The sequence below is a fragment of the Pectinophora gossypiella genome, chromosome 13 (assembly GCF_024362695.1).
Source record: "Pectinophora gossypiella chromosome 13, ilPecGoss1.1, whole genome shotgun sequence".
NCBI classification, from domain to species: domain Eukaryota; kingdom Metazoa; phylum Arthropoda; class Insecta; order Lepidoptera; family Gelechiidae; genus Pectinophora; species Pectinophora gossypiella.
The window spans coordinates 9,731,006-9,748,226 of NC_065416.1; the positions used below are offsets into that span (position 1 = coordinate 9,731,006).

Sequence of the window (17,221 nt, forward strand, 5' to 3'; positions counted from 1 at the left end):
AGATAGAGCTCACTACGATATAATAGTTTTCACAAAATATGGCGGGAACGAGGGACTTTCCAGACCACGTTCCCCGAAAATATAGATGGCGCTCTATATCTTTAACATGAGTACATAATTATTCAAAAATTTGATTTAATGGCAGACGCATATACAAAATAATTGATGCTTGATATGAATTATGTTGCTACCAATATAGGTATATAGCTTCTTTTTATTTTAATCAGAATAGTAATACAGCGCCATTTATATTTATTTTGGGAAAGTCCGTCATAGCTTTTGTAGTAGTTTTGTCGGAACTTTTTTATTAACTTCTGTCTTAGTATTTTTAATACAAAAATTACTTGATTTTATATCAACGTTGTGAAAAAAGGTTTTTTTTTAATGTGAAGAACTTTATTATATAAAAAAAAAAACACAATTAAAAAGAAAAATGTTTAACATGTTAACAAAACAAAAGCTAAAGATTGGTATGAAGTTCGAGTATACTGTAGATGTTATCTACTCCACCAATCACTGATCTTGATATTGATCTTTATATATCTTTGAAAGAAGTTCAGGTGAGTGAAATTGTCATCAGTCGCTGTCATAAATGTAAAAAAAGATAGAATGTCAGCTCGGTATGTTGAACTGTCAATATTACAGTTCATAACGAATTGTCAATTTCGTTTTTTCCAGTGGGACAATGCAAATTACGATCGTGATTAGGGATTTTTGATAAGAGTGTAACTGCGGTCGAGCCGGTCATTATAGGCTTCGTTACCAATCGTTTTAAGGTTAACTACGCTTTGCCGTTGGGCATGCCGCACTGTGAGTATTATGTTTGTTTTGACGACTTCGCATATTACTATTTTTGCTTACAAGTTATGTGCAATATTATTTTTTATAGTCAATGCGTTCATGCGGAAATCTATTTATAAAGAAATTGATGGACTTGTTAGGACTGATCTGTACTACCCACTGTTTAAGAAAGTATTATGGGATAGATAATAAAGATTTACCCTGGTGTAGGTACCTGCAATTTAATAATTAATTTTGCAGTAGATGTGAAACGAAGAAAGACCTAGTGTTGTCTTAGTTCTGATAAAATATAAAAGAGATTATTGTAACCATATGTTTGCAGAAAAGGTGCTAATGTAAAGTAATAAATGTGTAGGTTTTGTGGGTACTTTATTTATTATTTTTGCTTGCAGCCTTCAGTATGGAGTACTGCCCCCCCAACGTGACGTTGGGGGAGGTGTGGGTGGACCATGGTATATCACAATGCTTCATGGAAACCATATCAGCAGTGTTCATTGGTGGATTCCTTATTGCCTTCGGATTTATGCAGATTGTTATGTATAAGAGGTAAGAATTACATCACCTGTTTAAAGTTCTTATAAAGATCTGTTTATCTTAAATTAGTTTTCTTTAATCATTATTTTTATCACATTGTTACATAAAGGGTTCAAGTAAGACCATTGATTAAATTATTATACAAAAATATATATTGTTGCAAAACATTTCAATGAGCTTCAGGTTATAATCTTGATCTGTATATAAGTATGCTTTAATTCTTTTAAGTGTCTGATGATGATAATTAGGAACATTTAATTTACATTTTACTAGGTCTAAGATAAATTATGAAATTTTGATTACAAAATAAAGACAGTATCTAAAGGTGACAAAAAACATTTTCTTTTTTCTATTCAACATATTTATGAATTTTAATAATGAAAGGTATGTGTAAAATTTTTCCACCTTTTCTATGGTTGCTTTTCCATACAAAATACATAGTAATTTCGTGTTTTGACATTCAGTAAGAAGTAACTGATTTGACTAGGTGAAGAGTACCCTATTATTGGACTACATGAAAATGTTATAAATATACTTTGTATTATAAAGTTCAATTACATATTCTTTAGTAAATGTAGGTTAGTGTTACAAAGTAATGACTCATTGTATCCATTCACCTAACTTATCAATTTAATGTTTTTTGCAGTTGACTCACACAATCTGTGCAGAGTAGCTTATCTTTATTGCATGCATATGCATACACATAATGTTTTTTTCTTTTCAATATTTGTCCCATGTTAAGTAATTGTACGTCAGAAAGTCTTCTTATTACATTTCTGGGCTAACATCTCTCACTATCTTTCATTATTTATTTTGAATGTTACTGTTAAAACACCCAAAAGACATTAATCATGAAATAAATTGAATTCTGATGCCAGGGTTGATAAGGTTGATCATTGGTCTCACAACCCACATGAGAGAGGACCGTTTCAACCTGTTCAATAATCATTTTATATTTTTCACTGCACAAAAGCTTATCTCTAAGAGATCTCTTCGAGCCAACCATATGATGTAAATGGAGATTTCACATAATTACCAATTAATTAATAATTATTAATCTCTTTCATTAATATCACATTAACACTATATAAATGATATGATTCAATAAAAATAAATGATTTGATTACAAATATATTAACTCAGTTATATTCCAATCAAACATTTGTAAAATGAAGTAAAAAGAGTATTTTATGTCGTAATGAATTTTCATTACGACATAAAATACTCTTTTTACTAAGTAGAACATGCTAACACCATTTGGTGTTAGCATGTTCTAATGAGGCTATGTTTCTCAAAAACAATACAGATGGTGCTGTAAAGATTTACCTTCGTTTAACCTTCTAATTTCATGGATAACAGACATATGCATCTTATATCTATGTTTTTGGTTATAAATGATGACCCTTTTTATTACACCTGGGCATATTTTCTTTTACAAGCAATACTAGCAACATAATTCTATACATAATGTGATCCTAATATGAAGCAACAATAATTTTTATAATTAAAACACATAATAACAGGTTCTTACCGCGTTTAAAGTAGGGATATGAGACTCCCGATATTTCGACACTGTTGCAAGTGCCATGATCACGACGTATGTGTTTCAATTATGATAATAACCGCGTAAACTTAAAACAATGAATCTGCCATTACAATGTTTTTTTGAATAATTAATTTATGTACCCAAGTAATGACAAAAAAGATTTTAATATGGACAGCGCCATCTGTATTATATCTGGGGAACGTAGCGTGGAAAGTCCCACATTACAAACAAGTTACTGTTGTAAGTCACGTACTGATAACACTATGACGTCGCTTTTTACTTGATCTTGGAGTTATCAGGCAATAAGATAAATTATCAGCAAAACAATGCAGTACTATCAGACATAGTTTATCTTATCTATGAATTCTATTGCCAATTTATGCTCGGCCCTGGTTAATTACTTCATTATTTTCTGATATCTTCATAATACTTTTTTTAATATTTTGTGTCATATTATATATTAATGTTTATATAGCATATTGAAATTGTTAAGATAACGAAAACTTTGAGGGATGATTCAGCTCATTATTTTGAGTTGATGGATTGATGGAACTGAAAATAATTTAATAATTTAAAAACTTTAATATGTTTCTTAGTTATGAGCTTGGGGATTTATTTTTGTTCCATGGTCTCTGCCTAGCCCAACGGGAAATAGGCCTCAGCCTACCAGACCTGACACCATAGATCTTATGTATGTAAGATTTAGCAGGGTAAAGAAAGATAGTATTTGCTCCAAGATATCTAACCAAAAGATCTGCGTTTGAAGCAGGCAGACGAAATGCTGCAAGTTAATAGAATTGGTTTATTTATTACATAGCCAATACAGTTCATCAATTTATCACGTTACGGGAGCTGCCCTTATTGCTGTCTGTATCTCACAACATAACAACACAAATATAAGCTTACGACTATTTCCCAATGGGGTAGACAGAGGTACATCTATCGCAAAATGAACTAAGTACCCACACCTCACCGAGTTTTCTGTTAGACTGACTTGATAGGTGGTCAGCCGTATCACCGTCTATAATGGTCGAGCCAACTGTGTTACTGAAAAATGCACTTAAGATAAATTAACAACAAAAAATAATACTAAATTAATTTGTATGTATATCAAACATGTAACTGTCAGTACTATTCAGAGGCGGAGGACAGGAATCCTAGTATGGCTTTGTAATAGACTACTGTGGGCGCCATCCCATTCGCGTCAGACAGAGTACTGCGGGGCGAAAGGCAAGCGGGAAACCACTGCCCTATTTATCCCTAAAAAGTAGCATGGAAAATGCTGCACCGACAAGAGCGTGGCTATTAAATTGTTGATGATGATCAAACATGTCTAAAGATCTAAGTATTCAATTAATTTCCAGGTATGCCACGGAAGTAATGGATGTGAGATCTTCGCGTCTGTTCACTGTCCAGTTGTTGTTCACGCTGTTTGTACCTGTTCTGGCTGTGATACGGTTCATGCTTCAAGCTTTCGTGTTTAAAGGAGGACATATCTATGGCTATATGGTAAGGTTTGGCCAATTTCATAGAATAGTCGTTCTGATGTATCTGTTAACTTTACATAATAAGAGTGAATTTACATTGTCATTATTCAAATACATGATACATAATTCTAAATACTTCAATTAAACTAATCGAAAATTATGTATTTTTGTATCGTTCAGTAAAACTTGGGACTTTTATAAATAAACTGTGCTTCAACAAGCCTAGATAAAAATACAGATAGAGTGAATAATGCAATTATTATTTAAATCTGTATTAAAATACGTATTACCTTCCTGTCTGTCTCTTTAATTTAAATGTGTAAACCGTTTCTTTCAGATTCTAGCTTTAATAACAAATCTAATAGTGTTTCCAATGTCGGCGTACCTTGCGGTGCTGGAGAGGCGGTACCTCTTGCCCTCCGTGCCTCCCAGAGGGCACGGCTTCGTGCTTCTTGTCTTCTGGGCTATGATCTTTGTGTCCGAGAATCTCTCATTCTTGAACCTCAACAAGGAAGGGTGGTGGTGGCATTTGAAAGAGTAAGTGTTTTTTTTTTGTTAATTCGGAAATTGAAATGGAAAGACGAAAGGGAGGCCTTTGCCCAGCAGTGGGATCTTTTATCATCATAGGCCTCATCCGTCTTTTCTAGATGATTTAAACAGTGTCTACCAAGCACTTTTTCTCATGGCTATATGTATAGCCAACCCGAGAGACGCATGGTCTTCCGCTCGCTCTGCCTTTTTTTATTTAGTCAGTGGCAGGCGGTCCCGCGCTATTTTCATCCACTCACAACCTATATACCTCTAGAATTCAGCCACTAAACACTGTATTTCTTGTGACATTTGGTTAATAAAAGCTGCATTATCTTCCCAAATTAAAAATGATTCAGATTTTCTTATCATACATATCCTTTTCCGACAAGTAGCGACATGAAATTCCAGTATGGGTTTCAGGCATGACCCTTTGCATGTATAACAACTTCCCTGACGGAACGGAAAGGTCTCAATCAGACACAATGTATTTTTCTTTTGTGTCTGGTATCGACAGATGAAAGGATAATGTCCTACGTTAGAGGCCGTGGCTGGCTACTCTGTAAATCAATATTTGTGTCATATTTTTGTCCGACAGCCTCCAAGACCGGTTAGAAATGGCGCTGTTTGTGGGGCGATATGTGTCGTGCATGATAATGTTCGTGCTGGGGATGAAGGCGCCAGGTATCATGCATCAGTTCGAGTATCTCGACAACGAGGACGGCCGCAGGAATATCCCTCCAAGGGTAAGTTACAATCTTACCTGTTTTATGGTTACAATAGTGGATTCCATAATTTGAAAGACAGAAAAGCCGTCGCTTCTAGCTACTGTTTACTTAAATAAGCGCGTAGTCGTTACATGACATCCCGGGTGAAAACTCTTAGCGATCCCATTTGTCCGGCCAAGTAGTTAATACCATCTGTGGCAAATCTACAATATGTCACGTCGTGTATGTCCTGTTTAGGTTTAGCGATGTTTGTAAATAATCTATATGTAATTTATGAAGTGTTATAAATAATAAAAAAAAAAAAGTTACATGACTTGACCTGTAATTGGGATGGTTTTCCCTTCGCAGGGGAATGTTACCTTTAACATTCGCCTGCCTTCCTTTAACATTCCACGTTCCCTTGAACGTGGGAGCTTAGAATAAGGAATAATACTATGGTGGGAGCCACCTTAAGTTTTGGCTAATCCGACCTAGGAACAAAAATTTCAATGAAGATCAGAGTCCAGTCCAGTGGTTATGTCTGATATCAAATAAAATATTCTTTATTGCACACATATGATGATGATGGAAGCGGTCAGGTACGCAGGATATATTAAGGTGCGCAGACGTTCGCGCAAAACGCAGGCGCACACACTCGTCTTACCCCTCCTTGCTTCAGTGGAACGGAAAACACACGAAACAGTAATGCTACTTCGGCTTTGTTTTTGGAACCATGGGAGCTGCAGTTTGGCGTTTTGTGTGCTGTTATAAGTGCATGCTGCACGCACAATTATTATACTGGTTTTCCGGTAACACCCCACGCAACGCAATTACTATTACATATCTAAGCAAACACGCACACGTCATTAAGTTATGCCTTTGAATGTTTTCTCCAGTACGTTATCTCCATCTGATGACGGTATAGAACAGTAGATACTTATGGCAGAAACAGAACAGAAGACAAATTCAGAGGAAATAGGGCACTGAAACCAGTATTATTTTACAGGTTGCTTAAAAATATTAGCAATCAGTGATTTATATTTCTTGTTCAGTGCGAGATAGATGATGTAAACTTTTTCTTACAAAAATTACAAACTATTTGATTTAAAACCAAAGCCAATAATTTTAGTCTACATAATAGATTTTGACTTATTTTATATAAAAAATGTGATTGACGTTAGTCTTCAAAATTTTCTAATTTTTAATTTTCTAGGTTAGGTCTAGGTTAAGATGCCATGTCCATTTCAAAATTATTACAATGCTACTGAAGAGAAAAATGTATTCAAAAGAAAGGTGAAAAATTCTCAATACTCGCAGGTATTAAGTCAGGGACTTGTATTTGAAAGCGAATATTTTTATACATAAAGTTTAGGGGTAAGTAAATAAATGTATGGTTGCTATAAGTTTCAACTATTTTAAGGTAACACCATCAGAAATTCTTGTTTTCAGAATTTCTGTTTAATCTCTGGTGAGAAATCCGTCTGACATGGCGCTTATGTACTTCTATGAACCTCCTGTAAGGTTCCCTTTGACGCTTTATTTTTTGTTCTTCATTTCATTAAAACGATAGCTGATGCTGTCGAGTATTTCGACTTTAACCTTGAAAAACGAACAACGCGAAAATATCAATCCCTGAACATTTTTGGACTAATAATTACTACCTACATTCCCTGTTGATTAATGTAGGAAAGCCAAGAGGTTTACCTGTACCAGTAAAGACCGGTCCAGGTACTGGTTACTACATATTTTAGGATTGTTTACTATCAAGCATGCTGTTCGTTGCGAACTTTATTTAATATTACTTATAGCTCATTCAAACGTAAATAATGTTATACTACGCACTTACTTCAGTATCGAGGGCACAAAACACCTCTCTAGCGGTATCCCTTTATTCACAGGGTCTGTTAGCGACGCGTTTCGATTTTGTATGTTTTAAATCATTATTTTTGTAGGTAGTTAGTTATAGTTATAAACTATTTGTAAAGGAGTGTGCGGGGAGTGAAGGAGCGCGGGCGCGGGACAAAAACGTCATTCAGTCGAACACCGACACTGGCACGATTCGCGATACCCTGTTTGGCCAATACAGCCTTAAAAGTGATTTTCGGGTTTTATTAGCAAGTCCTCGGCACTCAAATTCTACAAGTGGTCCTTCTAGCCGAATATTATGTACTGAACACCACATCGGACGCCGACAGTGACTTGCACAATGGTAAATACACGTAGCACCGTCAAGAAAAATCAGGAACAAAAGCTACCAGAGGAACAACCTGAAGATAAGGATGCTGAAAATGCAAAGAAAGAAGCCCCAATTCCTGGAACATCTGAAATAGTTAAACTTATAAATTTTGTTGTGGGTAGTAAAATAAAATCTGAACGCGTTTCAAAATTTCGATTTCACAACAGTCAAAGAAATCTTCAGCATCTTCTTTGGAAGCTAAATAATAATAATAAAAAGTTCTTTATTTACAGGCATGTATGAGTAGAAAAAGAGTAAAGATAACAATAATAATATTAATAAGTTTTGGACTCCATAGGCCCGAGATACTTAAAACAACATACTTATTAATAATAACAAATTCAATGGACGTTCATACAAAAATAAAATAAAATTGCAATTACATCCAAGTCTTAAAAGTAACAGAAATAGCTTGAAACCAAGCTATTTCTTATTCCAGTCACGGTGTACGGAAATCCAATGGTTTAGGATGGGACTGTCCAGGCACTGACACAGTACAAAGAATCCCGTTACACACGCAAGAAAACGACTCCAAAAGGCTGCAATGCGCGATCGTCTAATAGCAAAGAAGTCAGGAATCCCCGCCTCAGCAAACAAGCAAACATGCTCGATGCGCTGCAGTATCTCGGCAACTTATTATTATTATTATTTATTTTATTTAGACTTCATTAGAATACGGTATGCATCATTATACTGTACTCTAATTGTGCTCATCGCGCGCTTTGAGAAGTTGGTCCAGAGCTGACATGTGTATAGGCGTAGACAGTATGCCCTGAACAATGTCACCTTTACATCATCACTAAAAGGAAGAGGTTGCAATTGGAAGCGTCAGAGGCGAAAGCTCGACTACAAATGGAGCTTATTGGTAAACAATTGGAAGCTGACCTGGCTGACCTTGAGGAAGAATACAGTCCATCATCGTCGAAAGTCTAGTCTGTCTACAAGAAGGAGTGATGTTGAGAAGTGGCTAGACCACAGCCAAGCTGAACTGGGAGCACAAGCTAACCCTGAACGTCAACAAGACAAAGGAGTTCTGTGCCCGCCGGCGCAAGAGTCCGTCGGCACTTCCGGCCCGGTTCAACAGCTGATTGAGGCACTTAAGGAACTTACCACTTCATTCTTCACTAATAGTCAGAACCAGAACTTAATCAGCCGCATCAGCACTCCTCGAGAGCTCCCAGTATTTTCGGGAGACCCAACCGAATGGCTGCACTTCAAACAGGCTTATATTGAGTCTACACAAGTGTGTAGTTTCAGTGACCAGGAAAATCTATGGCGATCAAGAAAGTGAGTGCATTTAGGTCCTCATAAGTGCTACATCACCAAATATAGTGATATCCACTTTAGAGCTACAGTTTGGAAACCCTGACGTCATCATGAATCGCATTATGTGGGAAATAAAGAAGGTAAACCCTTTATCGCACGACTACCATAAGGATCTCGTTCCCTTCTCGATTAAAGTGCAAAACTACGTGGCAGCTATACGCGCCCTACAACGTGAAGAATACCTACAGGGCGTGAGCGTAGTTACAACAGTACTCTAAACTACCTACGGTTCTGCTATCGAAATGGACGGACTACAGTTATCATCTCATCAAACAAGGCGTGAAGTACAGACTGGATATACTAGCGGAATTTCTGCATGAAGAAGCAGTTAAAATATCTACGTATAGTGCTACATTATTGAACTCTCGTACGGACAGCTACAAACGTAAACATTACGAAAGCGTGAACGTGACCGAATACAAAGTGATATTAATACAAAGTGAACCAAATGACAATAATAAGTGCCGTTTTTGCCGCGGATCTAAACACAAACTGACTGATTGCCATAAGTTCAAAAATCATTACGTAAAGTTCGCTGGCAGCATGTTAAACGTTTCGGTATTTGTTATAAGTGTTTGTTGTCGCACCACGATAGAACAACCTGCCCCGCTGCGGCGTGTGACGTCGACGGCTGTGGACAATCTAATCACGATATCCGCGACAGGACAATACCTCGTCAGTACAAGTGTTAGAGACTCAAACCCAGACGGAAACTGTGACCCGTGTTAACATAAACAGTAGTGCAGTTTTACTAAAAGTTGTGCCGATAAACATTCACGGACCTAACGGTATAATAAAAACTACAGCTTTATTAGACGACGGTTCTACAATTTCGCTCGTTAGCAACCGGCTCGCTGAGCGGGCGGGGGTGCGCGGGCGCAAGGAATGCTTGTGCGCGGTGCATGGGACAGTACTGAGCTTGTGTGTGAATCACAGCTGATTGACTTGACGTTATCTAATACGGATGGAACGCAGTTTACCGTTAGCGCGCGCAGCGTGGATGAACTTAGTTTGCCGATGCAAAACTTATCTCTTGTGAATTACGAAAAATACAAACATTTGGATAAAATTAAAGATAACTTGTGTAACAAACAGTTAAAACCTGAAATATTATTAGGACAGGATAATTATCATCTTCTCTTACCTCTGGAAACTGTGATAGGCAGTCCTAATGAGCCCTGTGCTACTCGTACGCCACTGGGATGGTGCTTGCATGGTAGGATACCTATGATGTCATACACTCACTCGCCTATTCATTCTGCGTTATTTATCACTTGTAACACGTTTTTTTTTACACTTCCCACTTGGCTGTATGGCATACAGGTGTGTGCCTACGCGCCGGGAAAAAGTTATGTTCGTTTGACATTTCGTTTACGCGATGACGATGGCAATTTAGTCCCGTCGCGATTATTTCTTTAAAGTGGTGTATAAGCCACATATATTATGATGAAAGGATGGTGAAGTCTTCTGGTGAGTGTTTAGATGGTTATTATCGTGGAACGTTGGCAATTATGAGCTTCATATGTTCATGACAATGACCTAACCTCACGTTCTTTCTTTCAGTATAAAAACAATGGTTTAGTCCATCGACTAGGGGGAATGCTGTTATAATATCGTCCCACGTGATGTGGTGAGTGTTTTTACCTATAATTCCGCGTCGTAACGGGGTTGACAGAGCTGTAACATGTCATTTTGTTACAGGGGTCAAAGTCCACCGGCAGAGTCCAGTGTTAAAGTTCTACTAGAATGATCAACTGTAAAGACTAACTTCAAAAATCAACTTCAAGGTCTTCCTTCAGGGTCTAGCTCCCCAACCATGACTACCATTTGTGTTCATTATCTACTTTTGCCGTCAGTGTCAGTTCCTGCTGCGGTTATTAATGTACATAATTCATAATTCCAGTTTGGTGTTAAAATCTCTGGATACCATCTAGATATCTCTTCTTCATGATTAATTTAACTTATTATGGATAGTGCCATGCTCTCAAGATGTTATTCAAATAATACATGGAGTATTTATCCTCAATACATACTTCATGCCTTTTTGTCAGGACCTGCCGTCCTGACACTTAACTTTTCCTCATAGGGATAATACCTAGTTGTTTAGGAATAATACTAAGTTAAGATACCATGTTATAGTAATAGATTTATTTCTTAATTTACCTTAGGATGTTTTGTAACCGACTGACTTCATATAATTTTATTTTGAAATTGTTGAATCAATAATACCTTTGTTAAAAGTGAAATCTTTATTATTTCCAACACCTTGGCTTTGTTTGTAATAGGAGGGAATCTTCTATACGGCGCCCAACATTTTAATCTTATTCTCCCCCTATTCTCTGAGTTAGGTGCCTATTTCCACGCCCTGGGAAACTAATATCTCATTATAAGACAACATCTATAGGGGCAACTCACCCCAACATTGTAAAGTCTTACAGTAAGCGCCCAACGTTTGGCTCAGAAAAGCAAGGTTGGAAATTAGTAGGTATTTCACTTTCTTTGTTCTTTGTAACATAACCTAGTTATAAGCACATGGTGTAACTTTATAGCAAATAGGGTGTGTTTTCTTTTAATAGGTACACATTTATGACTTTTCTTTTCTATTTATAAGTAGGTATGGAAACTTGAAATTTAGCATATCTCCAGTTGTTGTTGCATAGGGACATAGTGATAATTTTATTGACAGGACCATAGTATCTCTCAGATTTCTTTTTCTTATTTTAAGCTGAGTTAGTTTACATAGGGCCATAGTCATATACTTTTAATATCACATAGGACTATAGTGACACAATTCCTTTTTCTAGTAATTTATACAATTATAAACATAGTGACTCAGAGCACATAGAAGTTCTTACATAGACATAGTAATAGACTGTGGGTTTCTAACTTATTTTATTTGTTAGTGGTTACATAGGAACATAGTATTCATAAATTTGATACGTAGGACCATAGTAGCATGTAGATAAGTACCCTATAGGGGTGTTACTTATAATTTTTTTCTTCATTACATTTTGTTAGTACTTAGAGTTCTATAACTGTATTCACATACATTAGTGACATAACCATATTTCTTCTTCACTTATCTGGTATACTGTTCTTACTTTGTTTACTCAGAATGGCAGAATTCAATGCTAATATTAACTTCTTGTTGAAAGATGAACTTATTCATGAACTTTCTATTCGGAATCTAAAGGTTGACCGGGATAATACTGTTGAGCAATTACGAAAATTATTTCGACAAACTTGTAAACAAGCCCGTCGCGGCAGTATAGTTGTACCATCTGAGGGTTTTGAGTGTGATCTTGATGATGAACATAAAACTTTAACATCAAAAATAAATGAAATCATCTCTTGTTTATCGAGTCCTGACAAATCTCCTTCGGCTCATCAGCGTATTCTAGGCCGTGCTCAGTATTTGCTTTTGCGGTTGTCTCGCATAGAACGTCCGGCCGATGACCTTGAAAAATTGAAAACTTCTTTATTGTTATCATTGGCCAATAATGATATCACTTCCGATTCATCTTCAGATTCCGAGCATGAATTAAACCGTCCGTCGTGTATTAACAAATATAAAACTATTATTTCTCATGAAAAGAAATATAACCTCAACTCGTTGAATTTGAAATTTAAGGGTGATTCCTGTGTTCGCGCTTTCCTGGCTCGTTTGGAGGAGCTGTGTTCGGCACGGAACATTCTTGTTGATGATATTTACACTGGTTTTACTGACTTGGTGGATGGTCCCGCTTTATGCTGGTACCGCGCCAACAAATGTCGTTTTTCTAACTATAGTGAACTGGTTTCTGCTTTGAAATCAGATTTTGATTTACCTGACTACGACTTTCGTCTTCTTGAAGAGATTCGTTCGCGAACACAAGCGAAGGATGAATCCATTGTCATATATTTGTCTATCATACTAGGTATGATGTCTCGTTTGAGTAAAGATCTTTCTGAGAGCGATAAACTCGACATCATCTTGCGGAATATTCGTCCTGAATATGGTAGGGAAATTCGGATGATTGATGTCACTACCATCCAACAATTACAACAGATAGGTAAACGTTTGGAATTATCAAAACATAGGATTGACAACTTTATAGAACCAAACTTCTCTAAAAATTCCGTAGCCCCGGATTTCAACTTTAAATGCAAACCTAAATCCTCTAGGGATTTTTCTAAAAACTTTCCTGTCGCTTCTGTTAATCGTTCTTCGACTTGCTTTCGCTGTGGTGGAACGAATCATTCCACAAATCGGTGTAATGCATCTAAGGAAGTAGTTTGTTTTAAATGTGGTAAGAAAGGGGTAAAGACTCCTCTTTGCCCAAATTGTAATCCTCATTCTAATTCAAAAAACTAGATTGCTTGGTCTCTCTGGGATCTGAATCCTGCAGGGAGGCGATATTTAATCCTAATTCTAAAGACTTTCGCCCTTATTTAACGGTTAAAGTCTATGGTATTAAAATTTCTGGTCTACTCGACTGTGGAGCCGCTTGTTCTATTTTAGGAAACAATGCTCATAAATTCTTTAAAAATCTTGGTATCCCATTGTGTAATTTAAAGTCCCCTGTATTTTTGAAAGTGGCGAGTGGTCACGAATACATTTGCCAATTTTACATGGATATTCCTATTGAATATAACAATGAGGTTAAGCTCATTCAATTTTACATTCAACCCGAAATTAAACTTCCATTACATTTCGGAATTAATTTCTGGAAATCATTTAATTTAGCCCCAGAAGTTCTGGCGTGTCTACCTGCAATAGAGCCTGTCGATTTATACAATGTAGCAAGTGTCAAAGAAAATGGCTTGCGCAATTTAGATTCTCTTTCTGATTTTCAAAAACAAGAAATTGTTAACGTTAAACAACTTTTCTCAAATATTGATTCAGAGTTAGTCGGCCTTGGTCGTACTCATTTAATAGAACATGTTATAGAAACAGGCGATGCGAAACCCATAAAACAAAAATATTATCGTATTAGTCCTGAAAAACTTAAACTTCTAGACGGTGAGTTAAACCGAATGCTCCAACATGATATTGTTGAACCATCTTTCTCTCCTTGGAATTCTCCAGTAACCATGGTACCTAAAGCCAATGGTGATATTCGTCTGTGTTTAGATAGTAGAAGGTTAAATTCAGTGTCAAAACCTGATGCCTATCCACTGCCATATATTAATTATATCATGGACAATCTTCGCGATGCTAAATACTTAACTTCTCTTGACTTGAGTGCTGCGTATCATCAGATTCCTCTCTCTACTTCTTCGAAAGAGAAAACAGCTTTCACGGTTCCTGGCCGTGGGCTATTTCATTACAAGGTCATGTGTTTTGGTCTTGTAGGAGCCTCCGCTACTATGCAAAGGCTAATGGATAATCTTTTCTCCTCTCAATTTGATAACAAAGTGTTTTGTTTCATTGACGACATCATTATCTGTACCAGTTCTTTTGAAGAACACGTGAAAATTCTAAAAGCGGTTTATGAAAAACTAAGATTCGCTAATCTCACTATTAACGTGAAAAAGTCATTTTTCTGTCGATCTGAACTTAAATATCTCGGTTTCGTAGTTGATCGATATGGTCTTAGGACCGATCCTTCTAAAGTAGATGTTATTGCAAATTTTCCAACGCCAACTGACGCGAAGTCAGTTAAACGTTTCTTGGGAATGGCGGGTTGGTACCGTCGTTTTATCCAAAATTTCTCTCATGTTGCTAGACCTTTGTCTCGACTTACTAGTAAGAAGGTACCTTTCACATGGTCTCCGGAAGCTGAAGAAGCTTTCACCCAACTTAAATCTGCTCTTATCTCGTCACCTATTCTACAATGTCCTGATTTCTCTCAGCCATTTTACATCCATACGGATGCTTCCTCGTTTGCTATTGGTGCTGTTTTAACTCAAAGGGTCGATGGTATTGATCACCCTATCGCTTATTGTAGCAGAACATTAAACGCCCAAGAAATCAATTACTCAGCGACAGAAAGAGAACTGCTAGCTGTGATTTATTCTCTGGAGTTATACCGTCCTTATGTTGAGGGTAGCAAATGTTATATTATAACCGATCATGCCTCGTTGCAATGGTTTCAGAATCTTAGAAATCCGAGTGGTCGTCTAAATAGATGGGCATGTCGTTTGAGTCAGTTCGATTTTGATATAATTCACAGGAAAGGTAAAGAACATGTGATACCTGATGCTTTGTCTAGAATCAAGATTGGCTCAATTGAAATTGATCCCTACACTATTTCTGATCCTTGGTATATTAAAGTCTTTAACGGTTGTACTAAAGATCCTCGTCGTTATCCTAATTTCTCGGTAGTAAATGGTAAACTCTGTCGTTTATCTAAAAATAAATATCATCTTATTTCCCAACACGATTGGAAAATCGTAGTTCCCCGGGAAAAATATGTAGAAGTTCTTCGAAAATATCATGATGAGCCTTCTTCCGGTCATTTCGGTGTGGCTAAGACCCACAAGAAAATTTCTTCCATATATTTCTGGCCTTCTTTATTTAAAGATGTAAAATCATATGTTGACAATTGTGAGGTATGTCGTTCATACAAGCCGGTCAATACTGCTAGGCCTGGTCTGATGGGTAACCCCCGTCAAGTTACTAAACCTTGGGAGGCTATATCATGCGATATATTAGGTCCTTTCCCTTCATCTTATTCTCGCAATCAATACTTATTCGTGGTCTCTGATTATTTCAGTAAGTATGTTCTTTTATTCCCTTTGCGTAGTGCAACTTCTAAGGCCATTGTGAAATGTCTTGAAAAACATGTTTTTCTAGTCCATGGCGTATGTCGTATCCTGTATACCGACAACGGTCCTCAATTCACTTCTAAAGAATTTAGAGATTCTTTAACTTCATTCGGAGTACCTCATATATTCTATAATCCTCGATACCATCCCCAGTGTAATCAAACTGAACGCGTGAATCGTGATATAGTTCGTGCCATTGCTTCCCTCGTGCGTTCTGATCATCGTAAATGGGATCAGAACATTCAGGAAATCCAGTGTGCGCTCAATACTTCGGTCCACGAAAGTACAAAATATACTGCCTTTTATCTAAATCATGGTAGAGAAATGGTCATCGATGGTGCTACTTATACAAAAGATTCTTCACCTTGTGATGGGTCTACCATAGTAGTAGATACCCAAACTTTTGCTTCTCGGTTGCCTCGTATGGCTGAAGTCTTCAAGAAAGTTGAATGTCACCTTAAAAAGGCATATCAACACAATGTAAAATATTATAATCTTAGGAAGCGTCCTTTGGAATTGCGGGAAGGTCAAATTATTTATAAAAGATGTTTTCCTTTGTCCAGCGCTCCCAAGCACTTTTCTGCTAAACTAGCCCCTAAGTTTGAAAAATGTGTAGTACATAAAAAGCTAGGTAATGTAGTTTATTCATTGAAAACCTTAGAAGGTAAACCTTTGGGTTCCTTCCACATTAAAGATCTTGTTGTTCGAGGTCCTAGTGAAGAAGTTTAGGTCTTCTCTCACTTTCAAGGTTGTGTTCAAGGACATTACCTGTTAAGTGGTCATCCCTATAGGAAGGTGATCCATTTGATGAGGTTTCCCTCGTTCGAGTAATATCCGTAGGCCTTGTTTATGCATTTGGTGTGTGTTTGATTACCACCCAAATGACGCCAAGGATATTCACTCTTATAAAAATCAAATAGATTAAGTTTTTTTAAGTACTTAAGTAGTTTTTACTTGGTATAAGTTTAGTGTCATGGCCATGACTAAGTAAAACGTAGGCATAAGGTTTAATCTGTTATTTTAAATTTAAAAGTTAGGTAGGTTTTCCTTTAACTTGACCATATTCAAGATGTTTGTATGTTTATGTAAGGTTAAGCAGTGTTAGATTTAATTCTTTGAGTTGTCGTCTGACACCACCAGGGTGTTTCTTTGATTTGTTTCAAACATATGTTGCCTATGTGCAATATGTTTTCTTGGGAGAATCCCAAATTTTAACTCAAGTAAGCACAAGGCTAGTGCGGAATGTACTAATCCTTTTCCCCTTGGGCTACATGAGATGTGCTTTCAAGTTAGATACATGGTGATC

General features: G+C 36.8%; 1 protein-coding gene across 1 annotated transcript in view; it reads left to right on the forward strand.

Annotated features, from left to right (window-relative positions):
* Positions 1-616: 616 nt before the first annotated feature.
* The window catches only part of LOC126371969 (ATP-binding cassette sub-family B member 6), a 33,157-nt gene continuing 16,552 nt past the window's right edge, over positions 617-17,221 (forward strand). The window contains exons 1-5 of the mRNA XM_050017447.1: positions 617-810; positions 1,194-1,347; positions 4,246-4,390; positions 4,706-4,905; positions 5,495-5,642. Of these exons, the coding sequence (XP_049873404.1) occupies positions 801-810; positions 1,194-1,347; positions 4,246-4,390; positions 4,706-4,905; positions 5,495-5,642 (657 nt within the window). The 5' untranslated portion in view covers positions 617-800. The remainder of the gene's footprint in view (positions 811-1,193; positions 1,348-4,245; positions 4,391-4,705; positions 4,906-5,494; positions 5,643-17,221) is intronic.